Genomic DNA, 17663 nt, shown 5'->3' with positions numbered 1-17663 from the left:
TTTTTGCCTTCTTCTGTACTGTCCTTTACCTAGGGTTTTCTGGACATTTAGTGCTTACATCTCACTTTCCTTTCACAGTCCTTGTTCATAAAGGTGCCTTCTTTCTATTGAACTTCTAGGGGCTGAGTGCTACCAGTACTATCCTGCCTTTGACCTGTACACCAAGGCCCTGTAAGAGAATGCAGCTTCTTCTCCAGTTGCCATAGAAGCAGCAGAAAACTTGCCTCCTTGTCCTGTAGTGGGATCAGACTAGATAACACCTCCCTGCCAGATTCCATTATATGGTAATATAAGTCTAGAAGGAACTAAATAGTGGAAATGCATTGCAGAAAGATGGCCCACATTGGTTGAGGATGTTGTTGATCTAATACTGTACTGTAGTTCTTTTCAGGTCTAGCATCTATATAATGCACTACAGCTGTATCATTGTAAATCTTTGCATGATGCCGTGTTTGTGCAATGAGTTTTTTTTCTCTCTGTTTTGCTCTCCCTCTTTCTCCTCACTCTGCAGATTCTGTTTGTTTTGGTGGACAGCAATGTGAAGGGCAACGACCGTGTGATATCATTCTTCAAACTGAAGAAGTCCCAGCTGCCAGCCCTTGCTATATTCCACACCCCAGATGAAGAGCAGGATGTGCTACCACTGGGTGAGGTCTCCGTGGAGCATGTGCAGGACTTCTGCAATGCCTTTTTGCAGAGAAAGACTAAGGTAAGAAAGGGCTGTCCCCTGTGGTTGAGTTGTATTGTTCACATAGCTTCTGAGCAGGAAAATATCAGATGTCTGTAACTCCCTCCCATTTCTAAATATTATAATAAAGAAAATAGATTTTCAGGTGTAGCAAAAATGGCTGGATTTGGAGATCCCCTGTCTACTGGCATGTGGAGAGATGGACTTCAAGGATGATTGATACTTACTAAATGCAGTTAACACATGAGAAAATGCACATTTAAGCAGCTTAGTATGCATTAAGTACCATCATGGCATTGCAAAGTTGCTCCCTTTTAGGAATGGATTATCTAACGTACTAATTTTAATACATCACAGTATGCCACTGTTGTAAGTAAATTATTGTGTCAGGCAGTGGCCTTGAACCTAGAGCTCCGGGCTACCTGGCAGAGCAGCCCATCCTAGTCTGCCGTCTCCCCAGCAGAACATTGGTTGGACACAAATGGCCAGAACTCTCTGTCTGGGCCACGCACCCACTCCCTGCCACAGGACTGGGCAGCCTAGGTCAGCTGACCCATTACCCCTCCCAATATAAACCCCTGACCTGAAAAAGGAAACACCTGGGCAGCAAAGTTCAATTTTGTATCCAGGCTACTGCACTACTGGCTTCCTGACAAACTCTCTGGGTACCCAGCCGGACTTGCCCCTGGACCCCAGAGTTTTGTCTGACTCTTTGGATACCTGACCTGATTCTGGTTTTCTAGATACCTGAGCTGGCTAGCATCCTGACCCTGTGCTCTGCCTGAATCTCTGGATCTCTGACTCAGCTCCTCAGACAGATCTCCTGGTTTCTGGCTTCCCTATACTCAGACTCAGTACACTGGTTGCTGATAACCTGGTATGACAGTGTGACTACAGCCAGAGACTCCAAACCTACCTGAGATAACTTCTAGGGAGGAACAAGGAACCTAATCTCTATATTTATCAAGTCCTGGGCATCTATTATGTTTATAATACTCAAGTTACTCTCTTGTATGTGAACTTGTGTGCTAGATGGCCCCATGATGTGCATCGCAGTCCACCAGACTGGCTGGCCTAGTGAATATAGCCAGTTGTAGAGCTGGAGGCTGCAGGGGTAAGAGTCAGTAGCCACAAATCAGGTGCCAAAATGCCAGCCAAGGTCAGGAGTTCAGAATCAGAAAATCCAAGCTAGGATCAAGAAATAGGTCTGCAGGTAGAATTCAGAGGCCAAAATCCAGGAGCAAGTCAAAGGCAAGGTCAGGAGCCAGAAAAGCTGGGATGTTGCTAGAACAGCAGCTGCTCAGAGACTGGAGACCAGTGTGTTGTGCACAAGGCTCAAGTGCTAGAGGAGTTCCTGAAATGCAGCTCCAGAACCAATCGGAGGGAAGGGGTTGAGGATTAGCAGGCCTTGATTAGTGCTAACTGGGTCAGTGCACTTCATAGGGGCTGCAGAGCAGGAGCTTGACTGAGCCTTACAGAGCTGAGCCAGACTGCAGTGCAGGAGCCTTACAATATGCAAAAGTTACTCAGAGCCAGTGAAAGTTAGAGAGAACTGAAATGTGATGGGGACAGTTCAGTAGCCCAGGCTGCTTAAGCAGGACATTAAATCTCTTTTCCTCTTAATCCCCATGCTAATACACAGTGGCATCAATGTGGCTTTCTTGGTTTTGATGTGTTTTAGAAAGAAGATCCTGGACTAGAGGAGGATGCTGTTAAGGTGGAGCTCTGACTTTCCTCTCAGCTACTGGATATAGCATTGTGCCTGTGTCCACAACCACCTGTACTTGGTGTAGAAAGGGTCTAGTGTGCACCAGAAGCTCTGGAGCCCATGGGACAATGGGAAAATGAAGCCAAGTCAACCATGATCAATCCCTCTCTGTTCCATATAGCATACATGCTCTCTATTCTCTTGATGTCCCTCTCTGTCCTCCTCACTTGTCAGCTCCAGCCCCCTCATTCCACTGTTCCAAGAGCCATGGCACGGTACTGTCTCTATCCTTCTCGGCTTTCCCTGTTTGCTACCACAGATGACACGGGTGGTATTAAAACAGTGTTAAGAACATGGCTTGCAGTTTACGGAGACAGGCTGGTCTGTTTCCTTGATGCTGCAATGTCTTTATAGTTGACTCCCTTTTCTCTAACTGTTGCCATGCTGGCTCTTACAAGCTTCTCCTGGTCTGAGAGCTGATCTATTGCTTGAGGTCACCTGAACTTTTCCATTACATTTTACTAAATAAAGCAGAAAGTGAATAACTTGAGTTTTTGTACAAACTTCCCATGCTTCTTCCTTATCCTTGAACTCAGTAAGCCTAAATATCTCTAAGAAAAGTCCCAGGTCTTCTGACTGAATGTAAATAACCTTGTAAGATTACGTATTGGGTGACCATTAGTCTCACCCTACATTTTGGGTGACTTAGGTTTGACTTGGATATCTGCATGGTTTAATGAGATGGAGAAGTTGTGTATGAAGACACATAGAACTAGATATAGTAATGGTGGGATTGGTGTGTATTGGCATTGCTGTAGGGGACTGCAGACCTGGGATATCAAGAAGCATTGTAGGTTTGTATTACAGTGTATGGTGAAAACCACAGTGTGTAATGGAAAGATACGTTGCAGTGGGATGGTTGTCTCAGGACTGGAATAGTAAGAAGTGCTATGGAGCAGGATTCAGAGGATGGGCTGAAGTCCCAAGGCAGGAACAGGAAGGTGTGATGCAGGTGAGATATGCTATCTATCTCACTGCTTTGCTCCATCACATGTATGAAGCAAGCTTGTATCACATTTGGCACAGCAGCTTTGATTTACAGACTGCTGCTCCCATCAGACAGTGACTGCATTGTCTCTTAAGGAGAGACTTGGCTTGTCAGAGAGGTGTCTAAGTGCTTCAGAGCTGAGAAACCACAGTTTCTTCTCAGAGATTGGCCCAAAGCAAAGAGCTGGGAGTGGAAAGCAGGATGTGATCTTCCTGGTGAGTAAAACAAAACTTAGCTGCCCACCTCAGAGATAAAAGCCAGGAGTTGGTAGGAGCACTGTGAAAATAGTATCATGAAGGAAGGCAGACTAACTCACTTGAATGAGGTTCATAGTAACAAGGTCTTATTTGCAAGTATAGTGTCAGGTATCTTCTAAACCAGTGGATCTCAACCTTTTTGGACTTGAGACCTCTCTCCATAACTTGAAAATTCAGTGGCACCCAGTTAAAAAAACCACTATGTATGTTATAGTACTTATCCTCTTGCAGAAGGGCTAGACAGTGGGGGTGGAGGATTACTCGGGTAGGGACAAGCCTGAGTCTGCAATTATTTGCTTAGTTTATCTGCTTATCTTCTCATGCCTCACTTATCTTCTCATGCCTTGTGGAAACTTTCAAAGGAATTGGCAGCACCCCAAGGTGTCCCAGCACCCTGGTTGAGAATCACTGCTCTAAACATTAGTTCCTGCCTCCCTTAGGGAGATGAAGCTGGTCTCTCTCTATTATATTCTTGGGGGTATCCTCAAAGAAACTGAACTTGCTTGGTCTCAGTGCTCTAGTGTCCCGTTTTCTTTGCTCGCCTGAGACAACAATATACCAGGGGTGGCCAGAGTTACTCACCCTGGGAGCCACATCCGATCCTCCACCAAAGTTCAAGAGCCGGAGAGAGAGAGTGTGTGTGTGTGTGTGTGAGGGGGAGGGGAGTGCTAAGTGGCCCAAAGTGGAGGTGACTACCCCCACAGCCCAAATACTATTATGCACAGTGCCAGCAATTGACACAGCTGGAATACTGTGCTCTGGGACATGGGCAGCTTCCACCATTAATCTATTTGTGGGGGCTTTCCATGATACTTCTGCATCTGATTCATATGGTTTACTCATGTACCATTGCACACCTTTTTCCCAAAAAACTTAGCCTTCCAAAATTGGGGTGCAGGCCCTAAGTGAGGAAACCCAGAATAAAAGCATTCTGCTTTACCTGAAGTTTAAAGCCAACTAATACACCGTAATTATGGTGCATTAAGTTTAGTACCTGTAATGACAGGTTCTAATTTAATGTGCTGTAATCAGCACTACTGCACATTAGCACAGATGAATGCCTTATTAGTGATGTTAATGCTCGTCAGACTAAATCTATTGCACATTAAGTGCTGTGCTGATGCATAGTAGAATTAGTCTTCTGCACATTAAGTGTCTTGTGTAGATGCGCCTAGTGAGAAGGAGGAAGGGAACAGACTTTTTCAGTATTTCTCCTTTCATTTCCCTAATTCTTCATTTCATATGCAGAGATGTTTTCTTGCATAGAGAATGCCCCAGAAATATAATGTACATCCCGTTTTTAAAAGGCAGCATGAAGAAAAAAGGATCCTACCTTGTACTACAGTTAAGTAACTAAGTATTCACAGCTAGAAGCTGAGCCTGCTGCTGAGCTGTTGCCAGCTCTGTGTGCTGGATGGGGTCTGCAAACAACAAACTCCACTCATTGGCCTGATCCAGCACAATGGTGCTGGGGCCATATGCTCTGTCTGAGACCACATGCTGTGTCTGGTCATAGACTGATCCTATGTGCCAGCCCAGTCCAGCATGTAGGACTATGTTATCTGGATGTAGCGGAGGGGGCTCTCCACAGGTCTGGAAATTTGGCAGCTGGGGAGCAGTGGTAGCATTAATAGCTATGGTACTCTCAAAGCCATGGCATTTAATGCTGCCACCACTCCTCTGCTGCCAAATTTCCAGACCCCTGGGGATCCATATGTCTTGCATAAATGCACCCAATTTCCACCAACTGATTCTAGGGGAAAAGGTGTGTGTGTTATGTGAAAAAATACAATACATAAGTATTTCCAGCCTAAGCTCCAATTCTGCACACTGTTGCATGGGGAGGGAAGTTGTTGACTTCCTGTGGGCTTTACATTGATGCAAAGTTCTGCACAATGCAGGACCGGAACATTAGATGTGACATTCACATGACAATTTTACCCATGCATTTATGACAGTTCAGGGATTGAACCCAAACTAGTATAGTTGTATCTGTACATGTCCTTGTGTGGACAGAATAAAGGTGCCTTAGACTGGTATAGCTTTTCTCTTTCCAATACAGGAATAGCTGATATCAATATAGAACATCTTTATACCAAGTTAGTTTTATGGATGGCGTATGGCTTGGAGTATACTGATACAGATGAAGCAGTACAACTTCCAGCTGTATGCAAGACCTTTGTTTGTACATGGCTTAATCTTTGTATGTACTTTAAGTGTCATGTACACCTGTGGTCTTACCAAAATAATAAATAGAGAAACCGCCCACTTAGCATACTGTGTAGGTGCTGGGAACAGTCAGATCAATACCTTGCTCTTTGTGCAGAGTAGCTTTATTGCTTTGCCTTTCAAAATTCAATGTGATCATTCTACAGTCCCATGTGCTAGCACTGAGAAAAACAAAACAGGAAGTGAGAAGAAGCTGTGGTTATGCAAACATGTTTGAGAGCAGAAGCAGCCTCCCCAGTGGCTGTCCCATCAGTGCACACAGCTAATTTTAGGGCCAATTTTTAAAGAGCCTTATTGTGTATGCTGGCAAGCTTAATTCCTTCTGTGTCTTCTGGAGCATTCAATCCAAATCAACAAACCCATGAACCACAATGTGGTCAGGAAAGCATCCACCCCCACTTTGCCGCAGCCCAATATTGTTACAATATAGAAAGTCACACCACCCTGGCCCCAACAGACCCTGGAGCAGGGATGGCAGCAGTGGTGGAGAAAGGGAGCTGGGCTGAAACTTTCCCTCAAAAGTCTCCAAAATTGAGCTAGGAGCCTAGCCACTACAATTGCTAGACATTACCAATGTGAATGGGAGAGGGACAGACTTACTTCTTGGAGATAAAAGACAATAGAACTGGGTGAATTTTGTTGGCGAATAAGTTAGTCTGGCTGTCACCTTCTGGCCGTCATCATAACTTTAACAGATTCACACAGTAGATCTGTTTCTCCTTTCTATGCCCAGGTTAGAATACCTCGCAATCTACTGGGCCAACCTGCCTCACAAACGGGCCTTGGCAGCAGGTCAAAAATTTGCTTGTAGAGCTGGGAAGGAGGATTAGGAACTCTCTCCCCCTTGCATTCTTATTGTACTGCTCCTTTTGCCTATTCTGTGCATTTTGTAAGTTATCCATGGCTACCCTGTTAGGGAGGTCGCATAACAAGAGGGCTCCACCCTCCCTCATTACAAATAAGAGAGAAGGAACTAGCAGGTCCCATTGCCTAGGGTCCTCTTGGGTGCAGCGGCAAAACATATTCTTAAGGTTTCCATTAATACGTTCCCCCAGCCTGTTGGTTTGAGGGTGGTAGACAGAAGTCCTCAGAAGCCTAATCCTGAGGACTTGACAGACACCTTTGAGGACATGGGACATTAAGTTAATCTCCTGATCTGTAACTATCTCCCAGGGAATCCCTACTCTGTAAATCCATTTAATCAGTTCCTCTGCCACCCTTGTGCCCGTAACAGTCTGTAAAGGTGTGGCCTCTGGATACCAAGTGGCATAGTTGATCATCACCAGTACGGACTGGTGACCTCTTAAGTTTTTAGGCAGAGAACCCACCACATCTAATGCAATACAAGAGAATGAACAGGTCAGTGATAATCGGCAATACCTGCAATGGTACCTTAGGGAGTTTTCTTTGACTCACCCTCTAACACTCGGGACGTGCTGCACAAAACTGCACTACTTCCTCATATAAATGGGGCCAGAAAAATTGGCAGTAAAAACTTTTGGCAGGGCACCATCAAAAACTGGCAGGGCACCATCTTTTCCTTCCTGAGATGACCTCTGAGGGAATTTGCATGGGCCATGCGCAGCAAAAATGTCCTCAATGCCTGCGGCACCATTACTTGGGCTATCTCTTTGCCTTCTCCCCATCCCTTCTTAATATGTTATAACAGCCTATTCCTAACCTCACACTGGGGTTGGTGTTCACATAACTCAGGGTGGATTACCTACTGCTCTCTCTGTGCTATATTGGTTTCCCATACAGCCTGGAAGGCCGGCTCTCTTCTCTGCACCTCCCTAAATTGGGTTCCACTAGTGAATCCCTCCATATTGAAGGGTGTATTTTCTTCCTCATTGGTCAGCTCTTCCTCTTCTTCTTCGATCAGACACATTTGGAGGCTGTCCTTGGCCCTGATGGCATCCATAATATTATAAATCTTGGGCTAATCCTGACCCAGCACCATTGGGTATGGCAGGTCTGGCTCCACTCCCACGGGCATCTCTCTGGTGACCCCATGTGCTGTCACTTGGACTCTTCATCTGGCATAAATAGAGGTGCATCTATAAATGCAGATCATCTTTATGGGAGTGGACATTATATGGTAAATGGGAGTGGAAGTGGACATCCGTTATGTGGTACCAGATCTGCTCCTACTAGAGTCTGTGCGCACTCTGTGTCAGCAACGGTCCACGCTGGTCTCCTGGCCACATCCACCATCATGTTTGTTTCTCTCATATGTCATCAACTGCAGTCTTCCCCAGGCTGCAGTCCATCATTTCAATCTGGGGGCCCTCCCGTGAGGTGGGTCGGCTCCCCTTGAGCCAGGCTGCACATTAAACATGTCCATCTACTCAGATTCAGATCACCGAGTTCTCTTCTGAAGGTAGGCACTTAATTGACATCATCATCATGATAATGGTGCCCACCTCTTGTATACAAGTCTAGTGGATCAAGTACTCATCCAGGAGGTGGTAGAATGAACTGAAAGAGGCATCTCTCACTTTGCCAGAAGGAGGACTAACAACCCAGCTATTGTATAGTTGAAATTGGACCACTGGACAGAAAGAAAAGTAAAAGGACTTAGCTGGAAGGAGGAGTCCTGGGTTCTACTTTTGGGAATGTTTATACATTTAAAACTAGCCAGTCATTGGGTAAAAATTGGAAATAATCCTGAGAGCAGAGATTGGGATCCAGGTCTCAAATCCTCCATCTAGGTCCTCTATCACTAAGCTAGTGTCAGGTTCCTTCTTGCTGTAGGCCGTAAGACAGGCTGAGAGCAGCAAGAGTCCAAATCTGCAAGCCTAAAGTTCTGTGGAAAGCACCAAAGTGCATCAGAAGCAGATAGTCAAGAATATCCTGGGGTGGAGAAAATCAGTAGAACCTGCTGTAATGGATAAGAAAAACACATAGTACAGTACAACCAGAACCTGATACATGCCTGGGAACATATGTAGGAATGTTGTAATTAAGTAAATTCATTAATTAGTAAATTGTCAGGTGCATGACACCAAACATGATTGATCATCTGTAAGCAATGATGTTTGTTTGATGTAAGCGCTTCTGATGTACAAAATTGTCAAATAGAAATGTACTTTAGATCTCTATTTGTTTAACCATGCACTATCCCTGATGTTGGCCAGTTTTATCACCTGGCTGATAGTATGAATAAAGGCTGCACTAAGTTTATCGTTACTGAATAGTGGCTGTGTACTTATTTGGATGTGTTGTAGAACTTAACAGGAGGCAGCAGTACTTGCTTGCTCTCTTTCTGATCCTTGCTGGCTAAACAGTAGCCCAGCTTCAGTAAGAGGGACAGAGAATATAGGGTACTCTCCTCTGAGATGTGGATTTGAGGCTCTTCAGTTTGAAGAGAGCCTACGACCCAGGCCTCCCACCCTCCTGCATGTACACCTCAAGTGCCATGGGCAGCCTCTGTGTGTGGCACGCAGGGAGGGGACAGTCAGTGACAGGGCAGGAAGCAGAAAACAGAGCATCAGATTGGGAGGGAGCACAGGGCAGGGAGCAGAAAGCAGAGCAGCAGATCAGGTAGGGAAGGGAGATCTGAGTGGCACTCAGGGAAGGTGAGAGGCTAATTTGTGGTATGCCTGCCAGAAGTGTTGGCCCTACTGTTCTAACCACAGCTTTGCAGTGGCGCTGAAGATATGGCCCACAGAGCTGTTTCACCCATCCCATGGAGCTTCTGAAGAGTCTGGGAACTCAGGGGCAGAGTAGATGGAGGCAGAGCCTGCCACTGAATGCCTGGATATGGAGCCTCACTGGGGATGTGTGTCGTGGTGGGGGGAATGATAACTGTGTAAACCCCATGCCTCTACTTGCCCCATCACTACTGCTTGCCTTACTGCCACTGCTGCCCCTTGCCCTGCTACTGCTGGGTCCTAATTCAGCTTGTGTGGAGCCCTGTGGTCCAGACCTGGCCCAGAAGGCTGGACAAATTTGATACCCCTGCACTAGGCAATTAAACAAAACATGGTATCTCTTTCTTGTGTAGTGGCTATGAAAGTGAGTGAAAGTGCCTGTGATTGTAAGTTAGATGCTGAACTAAATGCTGTCAGTGTGTATTAGGTGTTATCTGAGTCCATCTATTGGATTGGATCTGCTGCTGGCTCACCTTCTGGATGGCAATGAAGCATAGGTGGAATTAGGCACTTAAGTACTCAGAATGGGGCACTTCTATACATGCATAGAAGCCTAAGCATATGCACCTTAGTAGTCCAAAATGTGGGTGCCAAATGAATTCAGGCAGCCAAGAGGTTTTGCAGTTGATGGAGCAGAGAGGCATTCTTGATTGCATAGGTGCTTGAATTCAGCCTGAGTCCATTTATGTGCACAGTTTACCAAGGTCGATCTGGCCTGTTGTGCTTAAGTCATTTATAAGTGCTCTACTGAACAGGGACAGAGTCCCAGTGAGACTAGGTTGCTGAACTTCCAGTGGAGAGAGTATGAGTCAGTCATTTGCCTTCCCTGCTGTCAAGTGGGGAGAAAGGGTTGTATGGTGTGACTGGCTGGGATAGGAAAGCCATCCCACTGCATCCTGGAAGAAAGAGGGTTCAGAAACAATGTCAGGTTAGAAATACTGTACTGGAACCCAACCCACTATTCTAGCTCAGCTAGTATGAGTCATTCACAGCATCTCCTTGTATTTTCAGTTTTCACCTCAGGACCACTAATAACACTCTGTGGGTTGGGGAGAAGAGGTAGCAGTTGATATAGGAATAGAAATATTGGCTGAAGGATGCTGCTGGCTTGTAGGGAAGTGGTTTGCCTGATGATGAAACAGGAGGGTGGGGGAGGCATGGACACTGGTTTGGAAGGAAAGGAGAACTGGCCAAAAGGTGGATGTCTGGGAAGGCAGTGGTTTAGCATACAGAAAGGCTGCCCAGTCTGCTGGATGAATATAATATGGAACGCATAGTGATGAGAGACAGGGTTGAGAGGCAGGATACAGAGATGATATTTCTGGGGCTGTGACTCAAGTTATTCTTTGCCTCCTTTGGGCTTGACCACTAATGAAACTGCTCAATAAAATTCTTGTGAAGAAAAGCTACATAGTCACAGAAATACATGGAAGAAGAAAGAATTTGTTATCTTCTTTTAATTTCTCTCTTCAAATCTGGTCCACATTCCTCCTGAACCTGCACAGTCATGCCAACACCAGAGGCTGTTTCTGCTGTTAAACAGCATATCTCCTTAGTGGTAAACTTTCTAATTAGTATTTGTATTGCAGCAGATCCTAGAGGCCCCAACTAAGATCAATGTCCCCTTGTGCTAAGTAGTGCACCTATGCATACTGAAAAATAATCCCTGTCCTCAAGATTATAGTCAAAACAGCAAGTCCAAAAAGACTGATCAGTAAAAGAGATGTACTTTCTATAGTGGAGTGGTTATCAGTTTATCTAAATTGAGAAAGAAACACATCAACCATTCTTTTGGGTGTAGTTGCTGTTGAGTGGTTAAGGTTCTGTATTATGAAGGTGTTATCATATATGCCTGCGTTTTCTGATATTCTTATAAGCAGTCTAAGAAAATAAGGTCTAGAAGCAATCACCATAAATGGATGCATAGAAAGCTGAAAAATTGCTCTCAAAGGCTGTGTCTACACAAGACGCTGACCGCGTAGTAGCCCAATACTACTGTGCAGTAGTGTCACATGGCAAAAACCGTGCTACTACTATGCAAGATACTACTGCTCAGTAGCGTCACAAAAAAGGCGTTCACCGGCACTAATGAGCAGTAACTCAGGCTACTGTACATTTATTTAGTAGTTGTTTATACAAGTATAAACAACTACTAAATAAATGTGCAGTAGCTATTGTGCAGTAGCATTTTGCGTAGATACAGCCAAAGAGTAGTTAACAATAACTTGCTATCAAACTAGGAAAGCTTCCCAGGTGGGGCTGTCAGAAGTTTGTCCAGAGCCCGTATCTAGTTAATGTTTTAACGAATGAAGTTAGTGATGGAATAGAGAATATACTTACAATATTTGTGGATGCTGCCAAGCTGCGAAAGGTTACAAGCACTTTGGATCAAGGACGGGATTAGAGTTTGAAATGATAAAAAACTGGAGAGATGATCTGACATCACAAAACATGAAACTCAACAAAGACAAGTGCAAAGTGCTACAATGAGAAATCTAATACACAAATACAAGATGTAGAAGAATGTCTTAGGCAGGAGTATAGCAGTAAAGGATCTGGCAGTTATAGTGTATATCACAAACTAAACAGGAGTCAACAATATGATGCTTTTGAAAAAAAGGCAAATCTCATGTTGGGTTATATCAACAAGAGTCATATGTAAGACATGGATGTTAATTACTTTGCTTTACTTGGTTCTGTTAAAGCCTCCTGCAATACGTGTCTAGTGTTTAGCATGATGTTAAGAGAAAATGGGGCAACTTGGAAAGAGTCTAGAGAGGAGGAAGAAGGATGGTGAAAAGTTTAGAAAACATGATCTATGACCTCTAAAAAACAGAAGTTTGAGGGGAGCATAATAGCAGTTTCCATATATGGAAAATGTTGTTACACAAGGTACAGTGATCAATTGTTCTCTATGACCACTGGAAAAAGGACAAGACCCCCCCTCCCCCACCAAAAAAATAAAATAAAAATAAAACAGCTGGTTTGGGCATCTTTACTTCATATGATTCTCTCCAAAATTGTTATTTATTTTAAATGATTATTCCAAGTCATGAAAAATTTTCTGCTCTGTGGGTGGCACCTTTGATTTCTAGCAGTGTGATGCTTTTGGCCTGCTTGGCTTGAATTTGCTGGGACACTGCATGGAAACCCCATAAAAATGAACCCTGTGTGGGCTGTGTGAAAGGAACAGTAAAGCTTTTGAACAAAGCCAAGCTGTAAAAACTTGGGTAGAGCATTAGAACCTGGACTAAGGAAAAGAGTGATACATCAGAAGAAGGGAGGAATGCTAAACAACCTGGGGGCAAATGTGAATAGGAATGGGGAAACTATGTACATGATCAGAAATATCAGCAAGTTGTGTAATATAGGTGGGCCTAGGGCCCTTCCATCCTCCACAGCAACGGTTAGTGCTGTGGTGCATAGAACGCCTGCCCATTGCAAGTCTGGGTTCCTTGAGGGCTGGAGTAGCAGGGTGTCAGGCTGAAGGAGCCAAAGCAGCTCAATGCCCAGGAGGGGCTGTTCTCCCTGTTTTCAGCAGCATAGCTGTGACTGGAGGTCTGGCTGCCCATGTACAACTGGTCATAGAGCAAGGTATTTTCCAGCAGCTGCTGTACACGTGGTGAGAGCATCTCTGCTGGGATCAGATGGAATTGGTTGTGAGAGGGAAGATGTGGTGGGGGAAGATGCAGATAATATAGAAGGAAGCTAAGTGATGGAAAGCTGCCAGTAGGAACTCTGCATTGACTGTTTGAACAGGAAGTTCTCTCGGAGCAGGCCCAGATTGAACCTGGCTCTTGCCATGGCCTCTCAATTGGCTTTCAGTCCTGCCTTGTGAACCATCATGCTTTTCAGTGACATTTCCAGTGTCTGGTTTCTGGTCTGCTCCTACACCTCCACACAGTAGTCTTGACACTTCTCCATTTTCTTCTTTCAGGCACTGGTAGCCCTGTTGCACTTCCTAGAGGAGTCCTCCATGTCCCCCAGCCTCTCATTCTGGCTCCTTTTCCTGCTGGAGTGTGCAAGGCTGTCAGTGCATGTGACTTTGGAAAATGCAAGTATTTACTCTTCAGATTGGGACAGATAAAAGGGCAGTCATGATCCTATCCTCGGTTTCAGGGATAAATCCTTGACTACCCCACAATTCCTGAAAGGCCATTGCTAGAACCTTTTACCGGCACTGCAGAGCCAAGATGAAGGGTTTTCATCAAGCCGAAAGCCTGCTAGGAGCTGCCTTGGTTCCTGTGCTACCTATCTCCCTCAGCTCCTGTCATGGCCCCTGTATTTATTTTGTCTTTCCCAGCTGTCTTGGTTCCTTGGAGGACCACCGTGCCCGTGGTACATTCGTGCGCTCACACGATCAGCTTCTGCAGGAGATGGACTGTGGCTTCTGCTGCTTCTATATCCTGGAGAGGCAGAGGGGGGGCCAAGAAGCATATTATCTGTCTCTTGGCGGGTGATGGCACCCTCCTCATGGGTCCAGGGGAGCTGTGAGACTGCACAAGAGCTTTCTACAGGGAGCTCTTCTCCCTGGACCCAACCAATGCTGAGGCCCGTTGCGTCCTGTAGGAGGGACTGCCACAGGGAGGCATGGGCGACCAGTACCAGCTGGAGGCTTCTCTCACACCGGCTGAGTTCTAGGCTGCCTTCTGTCTGATGCCTGGCAACAAGGCGCTGGGCATTGACGGGCTGACTGTGGAGTTCTGTCGGGCCTTCTGGGGCGTCCTCAGCCTGGACTTCGCCACGGTTTGGACTAAGTCCAAGAGTGGTAGAGAGCTTCTCGTGTTGTGCAGGAGGGCCATGCTGACCCTCCTGCTGAAGAAGGGGGACCTCCACGACTTGAGGAACTGGCATCCCATGTCCCTCCTCTCCATGGATTACAAGGTGGCAGTGAAGGCCATCTCGCTGTGCCTGCGGTCCATGCTGGCGGATGTGATCCATTCTGACCAGTTGTACACGGTGCTGGGGAGATCCATCTTTAACAACCTGTATCTGGTTCAGGACCTCCTGGAGCTGGCATGCTGGGAGGCCCTGTCATTTGGCCTCCTGTCTCTGGACCAGGAGAAGGCATTTGACAGGGTGGATCACATGTACCTCACAGGAATGCTGAGGGCTTTTGGCTTTGGACTCTGCTTTGTGCAGACTCTCCAGGTGCTGCAGAGTGTTTGGTCAAGCTCAACTGGACCCTGACGGAGCCCATCCCATTCAGGTGAGGGGTGTGTCAAGGTTGCCAGATGTCAGGCCAGCTGTATGCCCTCGCCCTGAGCCCTTCCTGTGCTTCCTGTGGCAGTGGGTGGCAGGGTTGGTGCTCCGGGAGCCAGTGCTGCGGCTGGTCCTGTTGGTGTATGCCGCTGACGTGCTTCTCACAGTCCAGGACCTGGGCTACCTGGTGCGGATGGAGGCCTGCCAGGCAGTGTATTTAGTGGCCTCCTCTGCCCAGGTCAACTGGGTCAAGAGCTCTGGCCTGACTATGGGTGTTGGGTGACAGGTGGGCTCACTCCATCCCATGCTCCAAGGCATCCACTGGAGCACAGGCTTGTTGCTGGATCTGGGGTTGTACCTGCCCCCCATGGACCCCTCCCTGGAGAATTGGCACCAGCTCTAGGCAAGGGTGTAGGAGTGCTCTGGGCACAGATAGGCTTGCTTTGGTGCCTGTCTCTTTGGGGGTGGGCACTGGTGTTGAACCAGTTGTTCCTGCCTGTGCTTCTCATCCCTGGTGCAGATAAGCACTGGGTAGAGAAGCTAGGGGTGGGTCTATGTGCATAGCTTGTATTATGCTTGTGATAGCTCCTGAGGTTCAAAACAAATTCCCAGTCTTGGAGGATGTTACTGTAGTCCAGATAAGAAGAGTTTCCCGCTTTAGATATACCTTTTTTTGAAGTTCACATCCATGAAGTGCAGGTTGACACTAGGATCTGTTTAGCTCTTCATAAGACACTGTGGCATGGCTGGAATCCAAACATCTCTGGCATTTTTATAGTGCTGCTTGAGATCCTTTGCCTCAGACATCATTCTTAGGCATTACAAGTGCCCTGATACTGGCCTGTGTTCATGTGGAGAGCAATCACCATGTATCTACTCATGGCTCAATGTATTTTTTAAAGCCCCTTGGATCTCTGCTTCTCTACAGAGCATGAGGAGGTTGAGGACCTCTGTATAGCTGTATATTTCTAGAATGGTAGGAGGAAGCAGGCATCCTCCACTACCTTTCTGTGCCTTTGCGAGATCACAGGGAATGATCTCACAAGTGTGGGGGTTCAGGATGTCCCTCAGTATCTGGAGCAACTATACAAAAATGGACCAAATGTGGCCAAAAATCAGAATGTAAAGCATACTTGTGTGAATGTGGGAGAGGTCACATTTGGAAACAACAATATCAAATTTAAGGTTAAAAAGGTGATCAGATCTCCTGGGTCTGAAAAGGCATAAAGCAGCATATGATAGCAGTTTTTAGATCTACTGGCTTATTTGGGATAGGATGGGACAAATCATATCAACAGATGCATAGCTTAGCCCTGATTCAAGACCTGGCTGAGACCATCATCAGTGGCTTGGAGGACTCCAGTGACCTGTCCATCAGTCAGAAGCCTAAACATACAAGAGATCACTCCTCCCTTCCCCTCCCCACTGATGGCTGGGAATAAATTGTTTTTTAGGGATTGCATCATGTGTCCACAGCTCTTTTGAAACTGGACTACAGCACCTTGCTTCTCATGGTTAAAACTGTATACATGTCCAAACTCTGGACCTTTCTTACTTGACACATGAATATTTTTTAACATTGCCAAAGGAAATGGCATCATATTTTGCCCTGGATGTCTGTTCACTGGTTTTGGTTTGAAGATGGTTGAGTAAACCACCCAGACTTGGTGACTTCCCAGCTTTCCTTGCCAGTGGGAACATTCCTTCTGAGGAAAGATTTTTTCTCTTGGGTCCTGGAGGGAAACCCTTTCCTCCATCATGTGGAGGTCCCAGCTGCAGTTTCTCTCTGTTGTGCTATTGTTTTCTTGGGCCTCTGCACAGCTCAGTTTTCTGATGTCATGTGGCAATTTCTCAGTCCTTTTCTGCTCCAACTTTTGGCAATAGAGAAAATATTTGTCTCTCATGTTAAGAGATAAAATCTAGAGAAAAGCAGGATATAAATCAGCCACTGTTTTGCATGTTAAAGCCTGCGTAAAGACAACAGCATTGCAGAAAAGAAATGGGGTAGTTAAAATGAGTAAATATATAAAGTTCCCACAGAGGAGAGAGTAATATTTGGTTGTTATTCTTTCCTAATCAGAAATGCTTGTGTCAGTCTTATCCTCATGGGTGCAGCCTGTCTCCTCTGAGCCTAACATCATAGTGAAAGTGTATTCAATCCATTTAGGCCTTGCAGCATTGTGGCAATGAACCAACATATCCAAGCTGTGTCACTTGTGAGGTGATGATGCAACTTGACTGCACAGTGATGAAGAATGTGGTGCAAAGATACAAATGTAGCAGAGAGCAGTGGGATGGCTCAGACTTCCCTTGTGAGGGGTGCTCTTGGAATACAAAAATTTGGCTGTGATCACTTGAATTTAAAAAAAATACAATACTCCAATACAAATACAATACAAATATGATGTAAAACTGGAATAAAAAAGACAGTATAATTTTAAAAGACATTGCTGTTTTAGGGATGGAGAGAAACATTGGTGACCTACTGAACTTTATCAATAAGTGGAGCATGTGCAAAGTCCTTAAGATAACTATCCCACTTTACTTGACTATAAAGAATTTAAACTTAGTTTGGGATGTCCTAATCCAGGAAAGAAAATAGCTGAAAGTTCTGGGGAATAAGAGCCACAAAGAAAACTAAAAGGCCTGGGCAAATTCAGTCAAGTGAGGCAGGGAGGGGGATATAATAGTGATCTGTGTATATAGGAAGGAATGTTATAAAGAAGGCAAGGACCCAGATGTAGATCTGGGCACTTCTGTGCCCTGGGCAGTGGTGGTATTGGTGCACTGGGCAATGTCAGTGCTTCGGGTGTTGGTGGTGGCAGTGGGAGCTGAGCTGGCAGTGTGGTAGCTGCCATCTTTGTCCCCCCCCCCCCCC

General features: G+C 45.7%; 1 protein-coding gene across 1 annotated transcript in view; it reads left to right on the top strand.

Moving 5' to 3' along the window:
• The window catches only part of ERP27 (endoplasmic reticulum protein 27), a 34006-nt gene extending 31060 nt beyond the window's left edge, over positions 1-2946 (top strand). The window contains exons 6-7 of the mRNA XM_019514959.1: positions 512-709; positions 2370-2946. Of these exons, the coding sequence (XP_019370504.1) occupies positions 512-709; positions 2370-2417 (246 nt within the window). The 3' untranslated portion in view covers positions 2418-2946. The remainder of the gene's footprint in view (positions 1-511; positions 710-2369) is intronic.
• Positions 2947-17663: the final 14717 nt, after the last annotated feature.

This window comes from Gavialis gangeticus, unplaced genomic scaffold, assembly GCF_001723915.1.
Source record: "Gavialis gangeticus isolate Ggan-Ray unplaced genomic scaffold, GavGan_comp1, whole genome shotgun sequence".
In the NCBI taxonomy this organism is placed as follows: domain Eukaryota; kingdom Metazoa; phylum Chordata; order Crocodylia; family Gavialidae; genus Gavialis; species Gavialis gangeticus.
Note: the sequence above shows the minus strand (reverse complement) of the source record. Positions and strands in the feature narration are given on the sequence as shown.